The sequence below is a fragment of the Schistocerca piceifrons genome, chromosome 5 (genome assembly GCF_021461385.2).
Source record: "Schistocerca piceifrons isolate TAMUIC-IGC-003096 chromosome 5, iqSchPice1.1, whole genome shotgun sequence".
In the NCBI taxonomy this organism is placed as follows: Eukaryota; Metazoa; Arthropoda; class Insecta; order Orthoptera; family Acrididae; genus Schistocerca; species Schistocerca piceifrons.
The window spans coordinates 201106789-201129162 of NC_060142.1; the positions used below are offsets into that span (position 1 = coordinate 201106789).

The 22374-nt window shown below is 38.3% G+C and overlaps 1 protein-coding gene across 2 annotated transcripts in view; it reads right to left on the reverse strand.

Annotated features, from left to right (window-relative positions):
* LOC124798320 (H/ACA ribonucleoprotein complex subunit 4) overlaps positions 1-19919 on the reverse strand; it is an 87764-nt gene extending 67845 nt beyond the window's left edge. Inside the window, exons 1-4 of one of the 2 annotated variants that reach the window (XM_047261661.1) lie at positions 19788-19919; positions 19164-19306; positions 18790-19006; positions 2447-2562 (exon numbers count right to left, since the gene is read on the reverse strand). In XM_047261661.1, the coding sequence (XP_047117617.1) occupies positions 2447-2562; positions 18790-19006; positions 19164-19306; positions 19788-19800 (489 nt within the window). In that variant the 5' untranslated portion in view covers positions 19801-19919. Of the gene's footprint in view, positions 1-2446; positions 2563-18789; positions 19007-19163; positions 19332-19787 lie in introns of those variants that run through there. The other variant, XM_047261660.1, reaches the window with a different exon arrangement.
* Between the last annotated feature and the right edge of the window lie 2455 nt (positions 19920-22374).

The following is a 22374-nucleotide window of genomic DNA, read 5'->3' on the forward strand; positions in this document are numbered from 1 at the left end:
GGGACTGATACGGGATGCAATCAGCCTTGTGATGCCAACTGGGGAGCTACTTGATCAAATATAGTGGTTCCATAGTCTGGAAATTCTGCAAAATGGTCCCCCATACCACGTTCACATGACACTGCATGGCAGAGGATGATATAGCGGCTGACAGACATCTCTTAGACCGTAACAGTCTGGTGAGGCGTTCATTGCCAACACAAGGGATATATACTTTTATAGAACGTATCACCTCTTAATCTGTCAAGTACTGGCCTAAGCATCTTTGTCTTTATAAAATGCTGAATCTGGCAGTTGTAGCAACTTTTGTTACAGAAAAACCATATGTATTTGCTGCAACTCAACCATTAAACTCTCTTGGTTTGAGAGTTTCTGAGTCCTGTGAACTAATATGTTTAGGACACATACTTATTGAAAGATGGCTTCACAGCTATAAGCAAGCAAGTGCAAGTTGATGGAATATTAATTTTATTCTGTTAAAATACTAGTAAATTCACATTTGATAGTCATGTCTGTCAAAACACTGAGCACAATGAATTCAGTTCTACCAGAGGCATCTTACAATGAGATGTCAGCCCTTACTATCCACCAATTTCTGCAAGCTTGTGCACACTAATCTGGGACCAAACTAAATTAATTTCTGTAAAAAAGGATTTTTGTCACCACGCATCTATTTCTAAGAGAAAAAGAAAAAAAGAAGGTCAAAGTTTATGACCCCATATGAGTTTTGGATTCGATGGAATCATTAGAATCCTTTCAATATCAAGCCTGCAATTTAAATGGTTCTGAAGAAAAAAGGGAATAATTAGTGATACTCACCAATTTATGAAGTTTCAAAATTCTGATGGGTGATAGGACCAGTAACTTGGGCTATTAAAATCTTTGTTTTCCTTCAATAACCATCACAGTTGTGATATTAAGTCATTACTTTGTCGCTACTAGTTTCAGAAAATCACATCTATTTTTCAAACAGTGACCTTAGGCGGAAGTATAATCATATTGCTCCCACCAACGTATACGTGAATAATCAAATATGCACTACTGCTCACTATTAATCATTAAACAGATACAACGTGACAAGTCTCTTACGAGCATACAATGTCAATTTCTTCCAATTTGACAAAGAAAAGGCGTCTGAGACTGGATTAACAGTATCAGCAAATTCATCTCTTGATATTGTCCTACATGACATTTATTATGTTGTAGCGAGCTTCCATTACATGTTACCTATAGGAGCAGTAGCTTAAATGGCTCTTGGCACTATGGGACTTAACATCTGAGGTCATCAGTCTCTATAGGAGCAGTATTTACAATTATAGGTGGTGTCATTTAATGACAAGACATTATTGCCCACACGGATATGATTATTATCGCGACTGTGACAGATCCTGAAGTAAAATAAAGATTCTCACCAATTGTTCGTATACTTAGAAAGATAAGTCCCTCAAACTGGGGTGGTGATCAAGTGATACAAGGCCTTCTTTAAAGTAATAGTCAATTCACACTTCATACAATACTTTTTTTAAACATAAAGATACAAACCCTTTTATGAGGGTTAGCCAACGTTTCAATTATCACCTTGTCACTCAATATCTCATCTTCACAGTGAGTTGATATTCCAACATGGACTTTCCATTGTTTGAAAGTTAAGTAATTATTTTTTTAATTTGTTTGCAGGTATATGTCACCAATCCTGGTACACACGGAAAACACCATACCACAGCGATATAGCATGCCACTTGGAGAACTAGGCCAACATGATGCTGCCCACTGATGAAGTTGAGTGTCATACAGAAATTCATTTACGGCACCAGCTGAAATGTTACAGCTGTGTCAGGCCAATCCCCATATCTTCAGCCATCCTTATTTTTGATGACTTTAATAATTCCATCTGATCCTGCGTGATAACTCTGATTTTCAAAAACTGAACTTTAATGGCATAAACCCTGTCACAGTAGTTACTTTCGGCTGTTACAGGCAAGTAGTTCACCAAAATCCTAAAGTTGCAGGGCCTAACCTCTCCTTCCTAGCCGCAAAAGAGCGCAAGGACAGTAGCCATGTATTAACACACATGACATGGACAAATTTAATAATTTGAAATAATACCTGAACACTTCGGAATGTTCTTCCTTAGCTGAAGACTGTCCTACAAGGCACAGTATATTTGTGCAGTAGTGCAACATTTAAGAACTGTATCACACTTTATTGTGCTTGGGAAATGTTACCTCCAACTAACTGCAATGCTTCCATGTATTAGTACAAGAAAGCACCTTGCAGTTTCTTTTTCGTAACAGTGGAAAGGGTCTCTCTCTTACGTTGAGAAATGTGTGTACAGGTTTCAGTTACAGTCTACGTATGTGAAACTGTTGGTTGACAACACCCTTTTTACAAAATGGTTTATAGACAACAAAAACGACATTCCACACATTTCAACTATGCAGCTTACCTTTTGAGCACTCTCTACTGCAGAATGCAACTTGAATATGCATATGTACTCTTTCCCAGCATTTTGCTGTGATTTGACAAGTCGCGTAGCTCTATCTATGCATACTATTAAACAACCTGTAAGCAAACAAACAACATTTTTTTTATAAAGCATGCTAATTTTACAGTAGTGCCTATGTTAACATATTTAATGGCTGTTTTCTTTTATGAAGGCACAATAAGCGTTTTTATGTTACGACACATTATGCGCAGATTTAGTTAGACTCCTTCTTCAATATTTATAGCAAGATACACACAGAAATGGAAACATTAACTTGTGCAAGCTAATTAGTAGTTCTCAGTTTACTGAATGCACTGAGATGGGTAAAGGGCATATGCTATCTTAAGATATCTTCACTGCTATTGTCAAATAAATAGCTTATCTGTAACACTAGTTGCTGGTTCCAGAGGGATCAATCACAGGTTGTGAAGCTATAAAACTCCATAATTGGGAAGTTTCTTACATATTCACTCTAACGTTGTAACAGCTAGTCTTTCTAAGCTGCAAGAAGCATCTGGCATAAGCAAGTTAACGTATCGGAGCCTGACAGAAGCATCCGGATAAAACAAGTTACCAATTATCACATTATACACCAATTAAAATTGCTTTGTGATTGATATTTCGGGGAGTCATGTGGTAGGGGCCAGGTCCCAGCAAACTGCAGCCATTTCTTTGCCTCCACACACTCGCTGTGTTGTGTATTATACAGATACAAACCTTGTAAGGTGATGCTTCCAGTAGGGGTTATTAGGGGCCAGGTAGTGCAGACCCCAAATACAGAAGGGGAGGGAAAAAAAAACATCAAATATACAGTGATTTTTTCACGTTCTGTTGTGTCACTATAAAAATCTCTCTATGTAAATGAGGAAAAACTGTATCTGCTGCTGAAGTTAGCACTTAGGTAAACATTCTAGTGTCTGCATAAAACTATTGAATTTCTGTAGCACTTGTCGATATCAAAAATTTAAGCCAAGCTTCAGTATCAGTTATGGACATTGCCTTATGTCATTTGAATATCCTTGATAAGGAGCCTACAGTACCTTCCCGAAAAGCAGACATTATCAGCCATCTACAACAAAACATTCCCATACCAAAAGACTGTAGAAAGGGTGATAAACTAGCAAAAACTATGGCTCTACGGTTCTCAGATTGCCATCAAATCACTGTCATTTCAATTCCATTGAACTCATATCAGCTCAAGTTAAGGGTTACGTGGCATGGAACACCAAAACTGTATGCTCACAGAAGTGTAATGACTAACAAAGAATGCTATAAACCAAACTTTATTGTCAGATGGTAGAATTAATATGTGGTGGAAAATAATATTGAACAACTTATTATTTCATTCAACTCTAACAGCACTTCTAGAGACCACACAGGCAATAGTGAAAGTTATTCACATATAACTACTTTGTATCCATTTCGCCATTTATTTAGATAATTTGTTACGTTCAGATGTGTCTAAGGGAATGCTCATCTTATTGCTGTTATTTGTCTATAACATGTGACTGAGATATCTTGTGCATCGTCATACCTACAGTTCCCACCACAGTCCTCTCTATTACCTGCAAAGACATTGGCAACAATCGAAAAGTAGATGACTTTTTTCTGTTTTGGTGCATCCACAACTATTGACTGTACTAGCATGTGGAATGTTGTGCATGTGACTGCAATTCTGCTCCCCACCAGTGCTATCTGTCAATCACCAATTAATTTTAATCAGAGTATAGTGACTTCAAAAGTAACAATGGCTGTTGTTTAACAGCAGTTCACCTGAAAAAATTACAGTCCCAGCAGTCACAGAAAAAACATTGAAACAACATTACGATGCATTCTTCAAAAGCCAACTACTCTCAGCAATAATTGCAAAAGCACCTCCCATATTTATTATTTTATTGTTTTCACACATTAAACTTAATTTTTAACACCCTCATGAAGATTGTTTACATCCAACACATGCCACCAAGTACACGCTACGGGGAGGGGGGGGGGGCCACGAAGGCATTATCCAAATGGGAAGGCATTATCCAAATGGGACGGAAATCAGTAGATGTGATGTACATGTACTGAACACCAATGATCACAATTTCAGAAAATTTGTGATGATTCATTCCAGAGAAAGTTTTACAAACTGACCAAGCCATATACATGCTGGTTCTCTTCTAGCCCTTATGCAAGACGTTATTCAGCTTGGCATCAACTAATGGAGTTGTTGGATCTCCTCTTGACGGTAATCATGTCAAATTCTATCCAATTGGCACGTTATATCATCAAAATTCCAAGCTGGTTGGAGGACCCTGACCATAATGCTCCAAACATTCTTGTTGATGAACAGATTCAACTACCTTCCTGGCCAAGGTAGAGTTTGGCAAGCACGAAGACAAGCAGTAGAAATTTCGATGTGCGCAGACAGGCTTTATCATGCTGAAATGTAAGCCCAGGATGGTTTGCTGTGAAGGCCAATAAAACACAGAATATTGTCAATGTACCACTGTGTTGTAAAGGTGCCACAACAGCCAAAGAGGTCCTGCTGTGAAAAGGAATGGTGTCCCGGATTATCACGCCTGGTTGTTGGGCCATGTGGCGAGCGACAGCCTGGTTATATCCCACACGGTACGAGGCATCTCCAGACATATCTCTGTCCTGGGATCTTATTGAATGGAATAGGACTGTCTTCAACGACTAGTCCCACTTCAAACTGAGGCCCAATGACCAGCAAAGATGTGTCTGGAGACACCTCAGGCGGTGATGGGGTACCAAGCTGACTGTTGCCTGCCATACGGCCCAACAACCGGGAGTGGTAGGCTGGTGTACCATTTCATTTGATAGCAAGACCCCTTTGGTTGTCACCCGTGGCAGCCTTACAGTACAGGGGTACACTGATGATATTCTACACCCCATTTTGTTGCCCTACATGGCAAACCTTCCCGGGCTTACACTTCAGCAAGATAACATCCACCTGCACACAGTGAGACTTTCTATTGCTTGTCAAACCCTACCTTGGACAGCAACATCGCTGGATCTATTCTTAATTGAGAATATTTGGAGCATTTTGGGCAGGGCCCTCCAACTGGCTTGGAATCTGGCGATGTGACTGAACAGCATTCGGCACAATATCCCCCAGGGCATGCAACAGCTATCAGACAATGCCAAGTCGAATAACTGCTTGGGTAACAGCCAGATGTGGCCCAATGTACTACTGACTTGTGAGTTTGTAAAGCTCTTTCTCTTGAATAAACCATCCAATTTTTCTGAAATTGTAATCATTTGTTTGTCTGTGCCTGTATATCACATCTATTGATTTCTGTCCAATTTGGATAATTCCTTTGTGGTGTGTCATCCTTTTTTTTTAATGAGTGTATTATACTTTACCGACTGCAAAAGTGGATTGATTTTCATAGGCGTATGACAAAGAGGACTGGTTTTGACCCAACTAATGAGCAGAATAGCAGGAGACCAGTTCTAACTGTAGTTGACTTTCCCATGTGGCTCCTGTCAAACAAATTTCTTTTTTCTGCATATTCACAAGGTAAATGGAATGGACAAGAATGTTGGCATGAAGTTATCCAGAAAAAACACATCAGTAACCAGATAATACTCTGAAGAATCAATATCAATATAAGTTCCATGTTCTGGTCCTAGCTTGGCCAATTGGAACCAACAGCCCACAGTGTCATCCTTTGCCAATGGTACCATTGGACGCATTAAGGAGGGGCATGTGCCCAGCACACCACTCCTCCGGTCATTGGCAGGTTTCTTATACTTGTAATGGTTACTTGTCTGCCGAGTAGCTCCTCAGTAGGTCTCACGAAGCTGAGTGCACCCAGTACCATTATCAACATACAGCCATCATTTTTTACTTTTTGAAAACTATACTGATTCATCACTAGCTGCTACAAAAATACCTAAACTGAACATCAGAATCTGATACATAACATCAACATATTGACTGTCAATAACTATATAAAACAACAAACCACTGTACTAACCCAACATGTCACAGCTGCCGTCTGAAGAAAGGTAGCAGAATTTTTTTTTTTTTTTTTTTTTTATGTTTATAGGCCTAATTTTCTCAAGAAAATAAAGTTTTTAAATATCAATTATTTTTGCATAACTTTTCCAATTCTCATTAGTGATCATTATTTAGGATACAATCCTTCAGATATTGTTAATTTTGATTAGGCCATTAATAAATGCTGCTACAATTGTTATTTCCTCAATTTTGAGACCAATGAGATGAATAGTCGCTCATTATTCATACCTTTTTGAAACTGTACAGTCAATATATGACTGTTATCACATCTACTTGACAATAAATATTTCATAAATGTTCACTTGCTACACAATGTCCTCTTAATATACATGCTGACAAAAAAAAGTGAATCATCTGAAAAGGACTCAAGGAAAAAAACTTCATGGCTTGAGAGGGAATTTGATGCCATTTCAGCGATTAAAAATTAAGTCAAATTTACAAACTTTTTTTGGGAGTATGAAGTCACATACCAGTACAGTGTTTCATCCCCACTGGCCTGGATGCATGAACTGATTCATTGGGAACGCTGTCAAGGCAGTTTTATCCTCTCTGAGGCAAACTTGCCCCAACAGGTCCTTGACATTCTGGGTATTGGCACGGAGACAGAACCGACATCTGAGCAAGGACCACACTCATTCTAGTGAGGACAGGTTTGGGAATTTCACTGGCCACAGCACCTCATCAAGCAGACAGTTCACAGAGGCATATACCACGTGTGGATGAACACTGTCATGTTGAAAACTGGCACCACAATGCTGTCACAAGAGAGGTAGCATGTGAAGGCATCATGTGTTTAATGTACAACTGTGCTGTCAAAAGTTCACTCAATCACTACCAGCTGTAACCAGAAGTCATACCCGATGGACCCCTACCGTATTTACTCGAATCTAAGCCGCACTTTTTTTCCGGTTTTTGTAATCCAAAAAAGCGCCTGCGGCTTAGAATCGAGTGCAAAGCAAGCGGAAGTTCTGAAAAATGTTGGTAGGTGCCGCCACAACTAACTTCTGCCGTCGAATATATGTAGCGCTACACAGGCATGCTTTGTGGGCCCAAAAATAAATACTTGCGCCAAAACCTCTGCATCAGTAAATAAATTAAAAAAAAAAAGGTAGAAGACGAGCTTTTTTTTTCTCCGCCCCGAGTTTCGACCACTGCATTTTCATACATTATCCAACGAAGTAAATACAAATTCCGTATTGTTCATCTTCGAATGTAGCAGAACTTCAATGTACTACGAAAATCCGACTGGCAAGACTGTTAGGGATGTTTGTCAATATGGCCAACTCTACGTTCCGAGTTTTTTCCTACCTGTGAGAAGAGATGGTTGCTAATAGGAACCTGATGAAATGTGAATCACATGCAGTATTCTCTTCACCATAAGAATAATACGAATATAAACATTTTGCCATGTATTCTTTCGTGTTTGCTGCTATCTCATTTAAATCCTGTCTGCCTAATAAACTACGAAACTAGAGTGAGACAACAGCAAACGCGGAAGAATATACGTATCGTGTCTTGTTTATATTCGTATTATTCTTATGCCGAATAGTGATACAGTCAGAAATGAAGCACGGCAACCGACTAGATTTTAAATGTAAGATGACAAATTTCTGTGTAGAATTTGATGTACTAAAGAAGCGGCCGCAAAGATTTTCAAACGGAGAAAAATTTTCGCTAAACTCTCGTTCAGAACATGTTCTATTATACGCAGTCTATAATTTAGTTCTTGTTGATCATTATCAAATAAAGCAGCAGTGTAAGTAACAACAAATAGCAGTCTCTTGCCATTGTTTCGCTAATGAGACGATTCCTCTTTTTTTTTTTTTTTTTTAAGCGGCGGTAGCACAAAAGCAAGTCATGCCGCAAGCGGCGACAGGCCGTAAACACGCACTATCAAAATGCGACAAACAATGCATGACACAGTACAGCAATGCATTTTCAGCTTAGAGTCACGTAAACACCTATAACAAAGAAAACGGCACTTATCAGATCAAAGCAAAATAAGTAATCGATTCAAACCAGACGATGCACGTGAAAAAGGAAGGGTACCCGTATAAGTGCGGACTGAGCGCCTGACGCATAACAATGGCTACCTGGTAAAGCTTAATTGCTAAGCTTACGACTCGAACCAAACTACTGTAGCTGTATCATCTTTCATTCGACCTAAATTGTGTCTCATATTACAATGGACCAACTTTGTTTCGATTTGGAGGTGCGGCCTAAAACTTTTCTCACCCCTTGAATTCCGAGTCTCAAATTTCAGGTGCGGCTTAGATTCAGGACCTTTTTTTTCCTTTATTTCGAGTCTCATTTTTCAGGTGTGGCTTAGATTCGAGTGCGGCTTAGATTCCAGTAAATACGGTACACAATGACGTCAAGATTAACACTAATGCCTTTCTCCAAAACAATGAGATTTCATTCAAGGCCACTGCCATACTTGCCAATAATGGTCTTCAGGGATAGTGCAGAACCATAATACATCACTGGACATGATGCAACACAATTCTGCATCTACATGTATATTCTGCAAACCACCGTGAGGTGCCTTCATCAGTAGTCCAAGCTTCCCGGCCACTGCACCACTCCAAACGCAGCTGTTTGTGTCATGGTATTAACAGCAGCCCATTCACAGGACTGTAATTGCCAAGTCCGACTGCTGCTAGTCTCTGACCAATGATGTGGGGTGACGGAATGTTACAGTGAGTCCATTACTTGCTCTTGAATGGCAAATCCAGATGTGTGTTACAATGTGCTTGATGCATGGAACAGCAATCCTCCTTTAAAGTGGTCACATGTGCTTGACTAGAACCTTGACAATGGGTACGTCTGTCCTCATACTCCCATACATTCCAACACAGGACCACTTGTCACATTTGAATGCCCCACAAATCTTGATATTGCACAATTCAACCAGTGAGTCAAACAGAGACCCACAATAAGGACTTCAAGCTCTTTCAGTTGCTGATAATGTCTCACATGTGTGCACATCACCTCTGCGTACTTCGCTCTAATCACTCAACACCTGATCAAGTTCTAGCCCACTTGTATACTCTAACAGGAGTGGTAACAACAATAAATACAAGCAACAGTAATGCACATTGGTGTACATTCTACCTGTCTTACAGAATTGCAATTCTAGTCACTTACACACCCACCAATGTCAATGTCATATATGTGTTAAAAGAAGTTATTCTGATTTCCACATGCTTCAATTCTCCCCTCCCCATCAGCCAGCACCTTCACAGTTCATAAATATTCAAAGAAAGTCAGTTTTCTGCAATACAATGAGCTGTTAATAAACAAACCTCTCTTGTAACCAGTTATCAAGTTTTACAATCATAAGGCAATACAAATATATTTTATTGCATTCTGCATAGTACTATAGGTGAGCGATCAATAATGGAAACAACGTTATGAGACGTCATTATAAAAAGTGAATCACCATCTCCACTAGTCCTATATATAGAGGCATGAGAATGTGGATAGCCGCAGCAATCGTCACCTCGCAGACAAAAGTGTGAGCTGTTGCAGATATGTGCGTACATACACAATAATTATTTCTTTGTAGTTAAAAATTCAAGGGCAATATAATTATTAAACACTTTTTATAAAATTGTGTTACCTGTGGTAAGTGAATGAGGGGCACATTTCAAAATATTTTGGACAAGATAGGCATGTTTTAATTTTCAAGAAACTAGCATACGAAGTGAAAGGTAATTATATATACTTCCCAAATATAACAAAATTAACTGCCAGAAATTCATGTACGAAGACTGGTGTAACAGTAAATAAGAAAAATGTAAAATTGCTGTTTGGCACATGACAATTTTTTCTCCTTCCCACATCAGGGGGAAAGGATTTTCAAAAGCTGGTGCCATTGATAGTTCCACACAGCATCCATGAATCTTACATGTCAACACCAACCAAATTATTCAAAATGGGTGACAATACTGTTTGGACACATGGTTCTGGTCACATGTTTATAATCTAAGTTAATTTTTCCATGCTTGAGCTGTGAAGCAATGCCTTCTGGATTGAGAATTTCCATGCTCTAATTTCATCACAAGTGAGTCTACAGGAATAATTAATTCTCATCTAATTATGTTTGTTTCTGAAATATGAGGTGGAGCATTCTATAAATTTCATTTTGTTAGGCGTATGACAAGCCTGTTCTTCCTCCAAAATATTGACCAAGTCTAGTGGCCATATGTCATGCACCTGGGAATGTAAACTGGCAAAATTGGAGGAAGAAGCTAGCTTGTGTAGACAAAAAACATTGTAAAGTGAAGCAGTAAGAGAGAGACAGAGAGTGTCACCAAAAGATGAAAAGTAGTGCGACACTGGCAGGAAAAGAAGAGGTGCAAACGAGGCACAGAAAGGAAACTTTAACAGCAACAGTGAGAAAACTTCCAAAGCAGGAACAAGACACAAATGTTCATAAAATTTCTCTACAATAAGTGCGAGAAGCAAACTGTAGAGCAGGTAGTCATGCTAAAGCATATTTATGCCAATCATAAAAAGACAAAGTACGGATTAAAAATAAATAAAGATAAGAGTGAAGTAATGGTATTTGGAAGATAGAAAGGGATCAATGGAAATATTACCTTGAATGGAGAACCCCCTCAATGTGGTAGAAAGTTTCACTTATTTAGGGAGTGAAATATCTAGGGATGGAAGAATAACCAATGAAATTAATAGGAGGTTACAGATGGGAGGCAATTTCTACCAAACAATAAAACACCTGATTTGGAATAAGAAAGTTTCAGAAAAAGCAAAACTCCTTATGTACAAGAATTATTACTTCCCTATTGTCACCTATGGTGGAGAAACATGGACAATGACAGAAAGGGACTGCAAGCAGGGGAAATGAAATTTCTCAGAGCAGTTACGGGAAAAACATGAATGGACAGAGTAAGGAATGTAGAGATTAGAAAGGACCTTAAATAAGAAAGTATGAGAGAAGAAATTGAAAAAAAAAGAGATTAAGATGGTATGGGCATGTTAAGAGGGCACATGGGCAAAGACTTCCCAAAATTAGGGAAGAACTAAAGATGGATGGAAAAAGACCTAGAGGGCACCCAAGAACACGGTGGAAAACGGGAGTGAGAATATCTGCGGAAAGGACAGGTGTAACTTGGCAGCAAGTGGATGAAGAAAAGTGGTGAGAGGACCGAGTCAAATGGAGAGGACTCATCAGCACCCAGACCCAGCAGTAGCTGGAGCGGGATCCAGACATAGATAGATAAAAAGACAAGAGTTGTTGGTGACACATCGTGCAAGAAGAGTTCCGATAATATTGTGCAAGATGACCTGTGATGTGATTAATAATAATAATTTTTTTAGTCTCAAATAGGCTTACGTGTTATCTCAGTTGTTATGCCAAATGTAGGTGAAAACTGAGGAGACTGATTTTGTTAAAAACTAAGGGTGCCATCTTTGTATAGCCAGGTAACAAGGATTATGCTGTCATAGTGTCTGTTTTATATGAACCAACTTTTTTTTTTTGCTCTTGAGTTTTCTGGATACAATGCATGTTAAGTGGTTGGTTTAAGTATACTGTCGTATTGTTTGATAGTTAATGTCTGTTTATGATTGCAGCCTTATTTTCATCTTTTAGTGAAGTGTATCATCGTGGGGTTTCCTGGTAAATTCATAGAATAAATAAACCTTTAGTCATGTTTTAAGGTGTTCTTGTGGTATATTTCAGTCATTTTTAAAGCTCTATGTAATTAAATTTCATGTACAAAGTGTCACATACCTTACAGTCACATGCCTAACATGCACTAGCATCTATAACAATATACAGCAAGTAGCAGAAATGTAGGAAAAGTCTCATTACCATACACTCATAATGAAAGGTTCTGGCTATCATAACATATTATACATCAAATATGTAAAACTTCAGGTTTTCTCAAATTTCTAAAATGATCTTTTCCTTGTCTATTCTCTGTCACATGCCTAACATATACAAACTAATTTATTTTATAAACAAAAATAAAATTCTCACTTGTCATTGGTGGTTATCCTAACTGTTTTAATTACTATGATTATTTATAAGTTAGAAAGTGCATCAGAACTATTAACTACCAGGAGAGTAGTAAGCTTAACTTTTAAAAGTCACATGCCTAATGAAAAAATTACTGTGAAATTCCCTAAGATAGCAATGATAAGAAGAGTGATGTACACAGAGTAACAAATTCTTATCAAACTGTCACAGTCTTTTTTTATGACCTACAGAAGTTGATGAAAAGGGGGAATGTCACATGATACAACAGAAAACTAGAGATGATGTAAGCCATTTAACTTTCAGTGGTTCGATGCTCTAGTAATTTCATGCGAGACACATCGACACAAGTGACTTGAATGTTGGCAAACGAGTTGGAAGATGTAATAAGCTTTGTGACACCTTTTATAAATGCCTCACTACAGATATTTTTGGTATTTTTATTACTCTCAACATGAAATTTTGACTTAAAATTTGTGAAATATTATGAAACTAAACAATGATGATCTGTCAAATGCCTACTCAAACTTTTAAAATGCACGATAGTAATAAAAGGCTATTATTCTTAAAAAGGCTGTTCCAGCCTGTGGAACATTGTTACTCCCTGGGAACAATTTAGTGTCCAGGCACACTGGGAGCACTGCTGCTTGCTGAAAAACAACCTAATGTACCAGCACAGCAGAGTCCTGAGAACTGTTGGCTGCATCTTACATGATCACCAATCTTATACTCCTAGCATCCACACCACACAACTTCAGACACACTGCATCGAGCACTCCAGAGAGCTCCCGCCCCATGCCACTCGCTGCCACTGCCAGGAACTCCGCCACCTTGAGAAATCCATTTCCAAACACAACTCTGGAAAGTAACAGGACTTTGCTGAAATGATTGATAAGGCAGATATGGCACTCACAGATGCAAATAAAGGGTCTTGTGAATAAGGTGCAGATAGAATTTTTTGTATCTGCGCAGATCTCTACTTACATGCATCTATATCTGGATAAGAACAACAAAATGATTTACATCTAGCTGTTTACAAGGCTGCTACTATAGTGAAAGGCAATCAGAGAATGCACTTGGTCACACCTTCTGTTCCATTCAGAGTTATCAAATTTCTCTTTGCTACTGCTACTATAGCCAGTTGCAGATAAAGCTTGCAGATGGTAACCTTAATAGTTATGACTATTTTGCTGTGTGCTGTCTCTCTGTGCAGCAAGTTTATTTTACGCTAGAGAATGTCTGAAACTTGCAGCAGACGTGTAGAATAGTGTGGTTGCTGAACAGAAAGTTCAGTGATCTGCATGTTTTGCACGGGCAGGCACAGGAGTTTGTGTGCTCAGCGTGTGAGTATTTCGATATGGAGAGAGAGAGAGAGAGAGAACGATACAACTACTGCCTGTAATGAAGGTAGCCTAAAGAACTGCAGACACTTTGAAGACACATAGAAACGCTGTCATCAATGTTTGTAAGGAAAAATACAGCACAGAGAAGAGAGAGCCTCGTTAAATAAGTAACGGACACCTAGTATGAGCTGGTATTCAAAAGAAAAGGTACGAAATAATAGTGTTGGTATAATTGAAGTCTCATTCAAAATTAATCACCAGAGGCCTGAGCACAAGTATCCCACTGTTTCATGAGCCATGACATTCCCTGTTTCCAGAATTCCTGAGCCTATGACAGAAGCTAGTACAAGCTGAAGCACTACCCTTTGAGATGTAATTTTAGTGAACAGATGCACGGGAGTTGCAGGGTAACATGTCTAGGCTGCAGAGTGGATGCTGAACTTGCTCCCACTTTATTCTAGCCGTCACACTTTTGCAACCTTTTGACGTGTGGACATGCACTATTATGGAGCAGAATCACTCCCACCATGAGCAGCCCGAGCCACCTCACAGAATAAATCACTGTTAATAGTTTTTCCTTATCAAGGAAATTGATGAGTATCACAGCTTGGACATAAAATAAGACAGTGATTATCACTTGCCAGGGCACAGCTTTGAAACTTTTCATGCTTACATGACAATACTATGTTTACATCCCTAGACGTCTCACTATGTTATCCCAAAGCGACATACACAAATTCAACTTGTTTGGTTGTTATGACTTTTCGTACCTTTTCATTTGACTACTCTTTACACAAAGGACGATTTACAGAAGGCAGAGCAGGTCTATTAGCAGAAGCAGTGGCACAAATGACACCAAAAAATTGGAGTAATGTTGTACATTAAATAGAAATGGTTATTAAAGAACCATGGAAGAGTGAAGATACTGCAGAAAGTAATGTTGAAAATATAATATCATTTGAGCAAATCCAATGACACTTCCACAGGCCACAGCACAGGTAACATCAGTGTTGATGAAGAAAGTGCCTGTGAACTAAGTGCCATTTCCTTTTGCATGATTAATCTTTATTACAGTATTTTGTTTTTCCCATTTCTGCAACAAATCTTATCTTGTTATAAAGGAGTACCCCTATGCACAAATGTGATATACTACATGCTCACTACAGTGTTTGGTAAGTACTTAAGCTGTTTATATTATTTTGATATTATGAGTTATTGTATTTACATGAATGATTCAGCTACATTTCAGCAGCCCTTTCATAATGAATATGTCAACCAAATGTCATTCATTTTGACAATTGTAAGACAATATGTTCCCTGTTCAAGGTTGCCACAAGTTTCCCCAAGTGAAAGTCCCTGGTTTCCAGACAAGTCTTAGCATTTTTCCCTGACAACTCTTGAGATCCCAAGGGTAAGCAGAGGCATAAGCTGACAAACACAATGTAAGGACTTCCATATTTCTCTGCCATGTGAGCAAAAATTTTAAGTACTAACATCACCATCTTTCGTAATGGACTCTTTTTAGGTGGAGAAAGCAAGCCAAATGTTGTGTGTGTTTTAAGACCCTGTTGTCATTTTATTTCAATAAAACAAAACATTTGGTGACAAAAATACGCACTTCCTTGGAGCCGCAAGACACATTTAAAATACCTCAATAAAAATAGGCCTCTTGAAAGAGGTGTAAAAGCCGGGGAAGAGTCGTGTAAACCAATCGCCAATAAAATGTTGGTTCTACTATGTTCATCATTGTCAGTTATTACCCATTGTGTTATGTCTATTCATTTACAGGTGTTGTGTGATTTTTCTTTCAAGAAATATATGAGAGCATAACGTACAAACTGCCAGCCACTGCCAAAATTTTCCTCTTCTTATCGTCCAAACTTTCTCATATATAAACCACTTTTGAAGTCTCAAAATGTACTAGAATAAATAAAAGTCTATCACATGCTGCACTGTGCAATGTACTTGCAGTGAGACAGTTGCAATTCCAGAAATGCATCGCCCGTGACCGCTGGCCTGCCGAGGAGCACCACAGTCCTGGGACCATAGATCATCAATAAAATCTGCTGCATTATGCCACACACAAACAGACTCAGCCTGTAGGCAGATCGGTTGGACTAGATCTGACAGGCAGGGCCTACAGCTTCACATTGGCAGGCCTGATCCGTTAGAAGCACCCACAGAAATGGCCTGCTGTTTCCGATCGTCTTGGAAGTCCTCTCATGTGGCCAGCTATTCACATGTCACAGACACTGCTGATGAAATGAGACTGCAGTGATAAATCCATGCAGCACATAACTTGTGCAAATACTACCAGAATCAATATAGGGTGTACATAAAGTCCAGGAGCACTTTCAATTATTTATTGCACAAGAACCAAACACTGTACAGATATCATACACATGTAATTTTGAAGAGCAACCCTGGAAGTTTTTTTTTCCGTGTATACCACCACACCGTAGTATGGTAAGTTGCCGGTAGTCAGCGCTAGACGAAAACATGGTGAGTTCAGGTGTGAAGCGAGTTTCCTGTGTGTTGGAGTTCAACAAAAATAAGTGTGCTATAGCTGTTCAACGGATGTTTAGAACCAAGTTTGGTAAGAAGCCACCAACAAGGAAGGCCATTTACCACTGGCACAGCAAATTCTTTATGACAGGTTGCTGTGCCCGGCAAAGAAAAGCGGATGTCCCAGTGTAAGTGAAGTGAATGTAAGAGCGCTTACGAGAGACATTCATAAGAATGTCCAAAGACGTCGGTGTGTCGTGCATCCTGTAAACTCAAAATGGCTCCAATGAGTGTGGAAAGTCTTGCAACAGAAGCTGTCTATGAAACCATTCAAATTGGAGCTAGTGCAGAAGCTCAATGACGACAACAAAGACAAGTATTTTGAGTTTTGTTTACAGTTGCAACAACTGAATGAGGGTGGGGATGGCATTGTTGATCGCTTAATTTTTATTGACGAAGCAACACTAATGGGAAAGTAAACAGGAATAATTGTCGATTCTGGGGTACAAAACATCCACATGAATGCACTGAATTTGAGCACGATTCCCCAAGGTAAATGTTTTTTGTGTCTTATCACGTCGAAAACTGTATGAGCCATTCTTCTTCGCTGAGAGCACTGTCACTGGATATTCCTACTTGGGCGCGTCAGGGCAATGGCTGATGCCTCAAATGCAATTGGACACACTATTTATCTTTCAGCAGGATGGGGCTCCACCCCATTTTCATTGTGAAGTTCATGGGTACCTGAACACTGACTGCCACATCAATGGATTGGCTGTGCTACAGATGGGGACAGCTGTTTGTTAAAATGGCCTCCCCAATCACCAGATATCACTCCGTGTCACTTTTTTCTATGGAGACACAAAGATCTGAGGTACGTACCGCCTCTACCACGCAGTGTTGTAGAGCTCCAGGAGAGAATACAGGAAGTGACTGCCACAGCTGATGATGCCATGCTGGGACAGGTATGGCAAGAATTCGATTATCATATTGACAACTGCCAGGTCACTCATGGTTCGCATCTCATATGTTTGTAAAAACTCTGTCAGAGTTTCTCTCCAAAATGCAATATGTACGACATCTGTACAATGCTTAGTTCTTGAGCAATAAATAATTGAAAGTGCTCCCGTACTTTGTGTACACCCTGCAGTGACGAGGATAGGTAGCAACTCACCGTAAAGATGATCACTGAGCCACAGACAGGCATGTAGAAAAAACAATCACACTCTCACAATTAAATTTTCGGTCACAGCCTCTGTCAGAATACAAGAGTGCACACACATTCACACAATGACTCAGACACAACTCATGCACACATGAAAACCATCTCCAGCCACTGCGCCAACAATCTCTGAGAATCCAAACAAACCACTCCCCATCCCTCCCTGCCTCTCATTCGCAGCTGCTAGGCTGGTGGCAAGAAGTAGTGGCAGAATGGGGAGAAGCAGTAAGAATGAGGGTGTAGGGAAGCAGCGCATGTACTCAGCTGTGCCTGGTCAGCGACGATTCATGACATCTCAGTAAACAAACCATTTCACCTACAGAGACAAAAATGAGATTTTTCCGTTTTTTCCCTCAAAGTTCCCTGATATTATTTATAATTCTGTAAAGTGACCTAAATACTGCACATTAAATGCAGCAAGATTTTTGTTTTTCATGGCACTGACACATAATGGCCTCTTATAATTTTATTTTCATTGGGACCACAGCACTAACAGTGATACATAGGTTACATTAAAGATTTTGATGTTGCCTGATGATCAAAATGACACACTGGTAATAAATAAAAGTATGTATATTAACAGCTCATAATTTTTACATAAAAATTACACTTTAAATATCCTCATTTTTTATTTGTTTTTTGTTTTAGAAATTAATTTACTGATTGCTGCATTAGCCCACAATTATGAGAAAATGAAAAAAATATCTGCTCATGTGTGTACTTAGGCCTACTGATTCTTAACTGAAAAAGCAATAACACTGACCTATGAAATATCCTCTTTGAAATCAAATCAAACTTCACAGATTGCAGACAATTTACATACTACAGAAATCAGCTACAGTTTATGATGGGCCGCCCACATGCAGGTGTTGGAAATGTCTAAAATAGTATGATTAAAAGCAAATGTATTATTAATAAAAACTGAAGTAAGTAAAAATGATTAGTTGATCCTAAAGCCCACTCACCTACAACTGTATTTTGTTTTAAATTTAAACAATTTGAATAAGTATCCCATTGATGGTACGATAAGTTAAATTTATCATACTCTAAGAAACCTAACTTTATCTCACACCCTTCTGTTTCAACTTTCTCGTAATTCTTCAAACAATACTTTCAGTTGCAGTGTAATGAGCAAACAGCCAAATTATTTCTAATTCATCAATTCAATAATTTAACTAAAATTGGCATTGTACTTACCTGTAACTTTTGGATCCAATGTTCCAGAATGACCAGTTTTTTCCACCTTGAGAATTCTTTTAATCCATGCAACTACTTCATGGGAGCTTGGATTGGCTGGCTTATCAACGTTAATGAATCCATACTTTATGTAATCCTTTATGCTCCTTTGAAGAGGAGAACATCCAAATGGTAACGGGGTAAAGTGGTTCGTGCGAACATTTAATTTGTCAAAGTTCTGAAAATAAAAGAATTAGCTCTTACTGACGACACCAAGATGCACAATCTTGTCGAATATTTTCAACATCTAATAGTAATTACTTGATGCGAAGTAGTACTCAGTACTAGCAACATGGTTTATACACAATTCACCCAAGATTAAACAAAAAATACACCTTTAACAAAAGTGGCCATTCAGATGTGTCTAGCTTGGCTACTTTGTCTGAAGACTGTAAATGAAACGATTCTTCATGCTGAATATCTGCAACTGACTTCTCCCTCTTTTTTTTCCTACTTTTCTTCTCCCCAAGCACAGGTTCTGTTAACATGAGAGCATCAAACATAAATTACACACTCACATAAAGTACTATACAATATAAAGAAATTGAATACGTTAACCTGCGTGTACAATGTAAGTACTTGTAAGTAAAATTAATATACGACGTTTACCACATGATAACAGTATGAACAGGTCTTTCGCATGTGTAGGAATCGCACGTTCTCACAGAATGTAAACAAAAACCGGCGAACACAAACACAAACGAAAGCAACACAAATACCGATCTAGCAATGTATAATTTAGAAAATATATCAAGACTGACATCAGCTTTCGACATATCCACTTATTTCATTAACTTATACAACTTTTAAAACGAGTAAAACATAAGACCTCCTGGGTGAAGTTACAACTAACTTAACCTATTATCTGTGAATTACAATCCTAACAAAATATTCTTCATATATCTACAACAAAAACATAATTGTAAACTAAATGGAGTTGCAATGAACATCCTTCATACCTGTTTCTTCCATGTTTTCAACACACGTGGTCTACAGGCGCCACTAAATTCAACTTTGGATACATTTGGCAACGTCGGCACCTTCGTTTGATCACAACCAGAGCACGCGGCAACGTAAATCTAAGTACCACCAACTGCTGGAACTGGGAAGGAAATCGATTTCACGATACAAATAAAAAGATTCCTTAAAGGAACATTTATTTTTCTAAACATGTATAACACATTTTAGGAGTTAAATATTTTATTACTTGGCTTGAGAATAACAAAAGCATTTTGTATACGTGGAAGAACCCTGGGGACACCGAGAGATCTCGAAACTAGATTTTACACAATAAAACATTCCCTGGCATGGATGGGGATTTGTTGCTTATGAACTGCATATTAAAACTGTAAAATGCAGAAATGTAAGCAATTAAGGAGATGGAGCATGGCTAAACTTAAAAAAAGCACTGTTTATTGAAAGTTTCCAAGGGAGCAGTCTGTAGAAATAAGAGCTGTAACATAAGATACTGAATTACGTTGTCGAAAGGGAGACAACATGAAAAAATTCAGTGGGTGTAGCAGCGAAAGGGGAATACAAATATCTCATAAATGAGATCCACAGCAAGTGCAAATGGCCAAGGAGGAATAGTTATGGAAGAAATGCAAGTATGTTGAAACTTGCAAGACTATGAGAAAATAGATAACACCTATAAGAAAATTGAAGAGGTCTTGGGATAAAATAGTAGCACATGTAGGATATCAAAAGTTTGGAGGCAGGCCAGTACTTTCAAAAGAAGGGAAAGTTGGAAAGTGGAAGGAATATGTTTGAAGTGTTATGCGAGAGAAAAACATTTTAAGGCAGTATTGTAGAAGATAACTTAAGGAAGTAAAGGAACCACAGGAAGAAGACACCATACAGCAATAATAATGTCATATAACACACAAACATGTAAGTTGAAAGAATCTGGGGTAAGCAACAGTCTTCCAGAATTATTCAGATGATTAGGGGAAAGTACCATAATCTGGGTTGAAGTGATACGATGGGGTAAACTGAGACAAAATGCAACATTCGTTGTAATATGTCAGTGTATTAGCAACTCAAAGTAAATGTTGGCAACAATTATGTTTCTCTGACCATCAAGATCTGTTCTAAAGCCTGCAACAGTCAACTGTTTTTTCTCACCAATTTTTTGCTCAGCTGTATTGTTTACTTTGACAGGTTATGTTATGCTTTTTTTAAGGTACTGGCAACTTTACTCAACAAACACAAATCCTACATTTGAATAAAGCTGAATTTCTCGTAAAAGATAAGGAATACATCTAAGATCATTAACTTGCTATTGTTATTACATATTTAAAAAAGGTTTTCTAAAAAATAAAAAATAAAAAAATTGTCTTGCCCGGGGTCAAGTGGTACATGTATCACTTGACCCCATTGAATGTAAATTCTATGCAATTCATATTTTTTCATTTTTTTGGCTAGAAAATGATGCCTAGGTTTTACAAGAGGCCCCGTGGGACAAAATCAGTACAATGCTGATGATTTAGATGAAGCTGTGAATGATGTAAAGAAAGGAAAATTAACTTTGCATGCTGCTTCAGAAACGTATAACATAGACAAGATGAAGATATATCGAAAATGCAAAAACATCCATCAAAAGTCTCACAGTAGGCAGAAAACTTTGAGTTCTGTGGAAGAGTATATTTTGAATGATAGGTCCTATTAATTTGCTGCACTATAGTACAGTACAGCACATACAGTACCGGTTTCATTCCAAGTTATTAACAATTACTGTAGATAATCACAGTACCACTACCAGTGCCAGCGTTGTAGATACCATCTTTAGGCAGAACCCATCTAGGCCAAGTATAATATACTATTATTAAATTATCTAATAAGACAAACATACCACGTTATTTAAACATTTTTCATTTTCAGATAAAATTATTCTACTCAGAGAATGAGGTTTTCCATTAACATACATGGATTTGCATGTTGTTCTTAAAGTATATTTGGGCAAACAAGGCAGGACTGTAACGAAGTTCGAAAATAATCTACCAGGTGAAGACTGGGTCATTTCCTTTCTGACGAGACACAAAGAGCAGCTTAGCTCAAGAATGAGACTAAATATCAAAAGGGCCAGAGTGGGCACTTCTACAAAAACAATGAATGATTATTTTGACAATCTTGAAGAAACACTTAGTGGCGTAGAGTCTTGCAGTATCGTAAACTATGATGAGACAAATTTCACAGATGATACTTGAAACAAAAAAATTATTTCTAGAAGGGGTCAAAAGCACCTTGAAAAAGTAAATGACTTCGCAAAATCAGCAACAAGCTTGATCTTTGCTTGCAATGGTGATAGTACATTGCTAACAATTTATGTTGTTTACAAAGTTGAAAATCTGTATGACTCATGGCGCATTGGAGAGCCTAAGGGCACGCGTTATGGGTGTACAAAGAGTGGCTGGTTTGACCGAAAACATTTTGAGGACTGGTATTTTACAATAGCTTTGCCTTACCTGCAGAAACAGCCCCAACTAAGATTTTTCATTGGTCACAATTTGTCAAGCCATTTTTGTGAAGCTGTTTTGACATCTTATG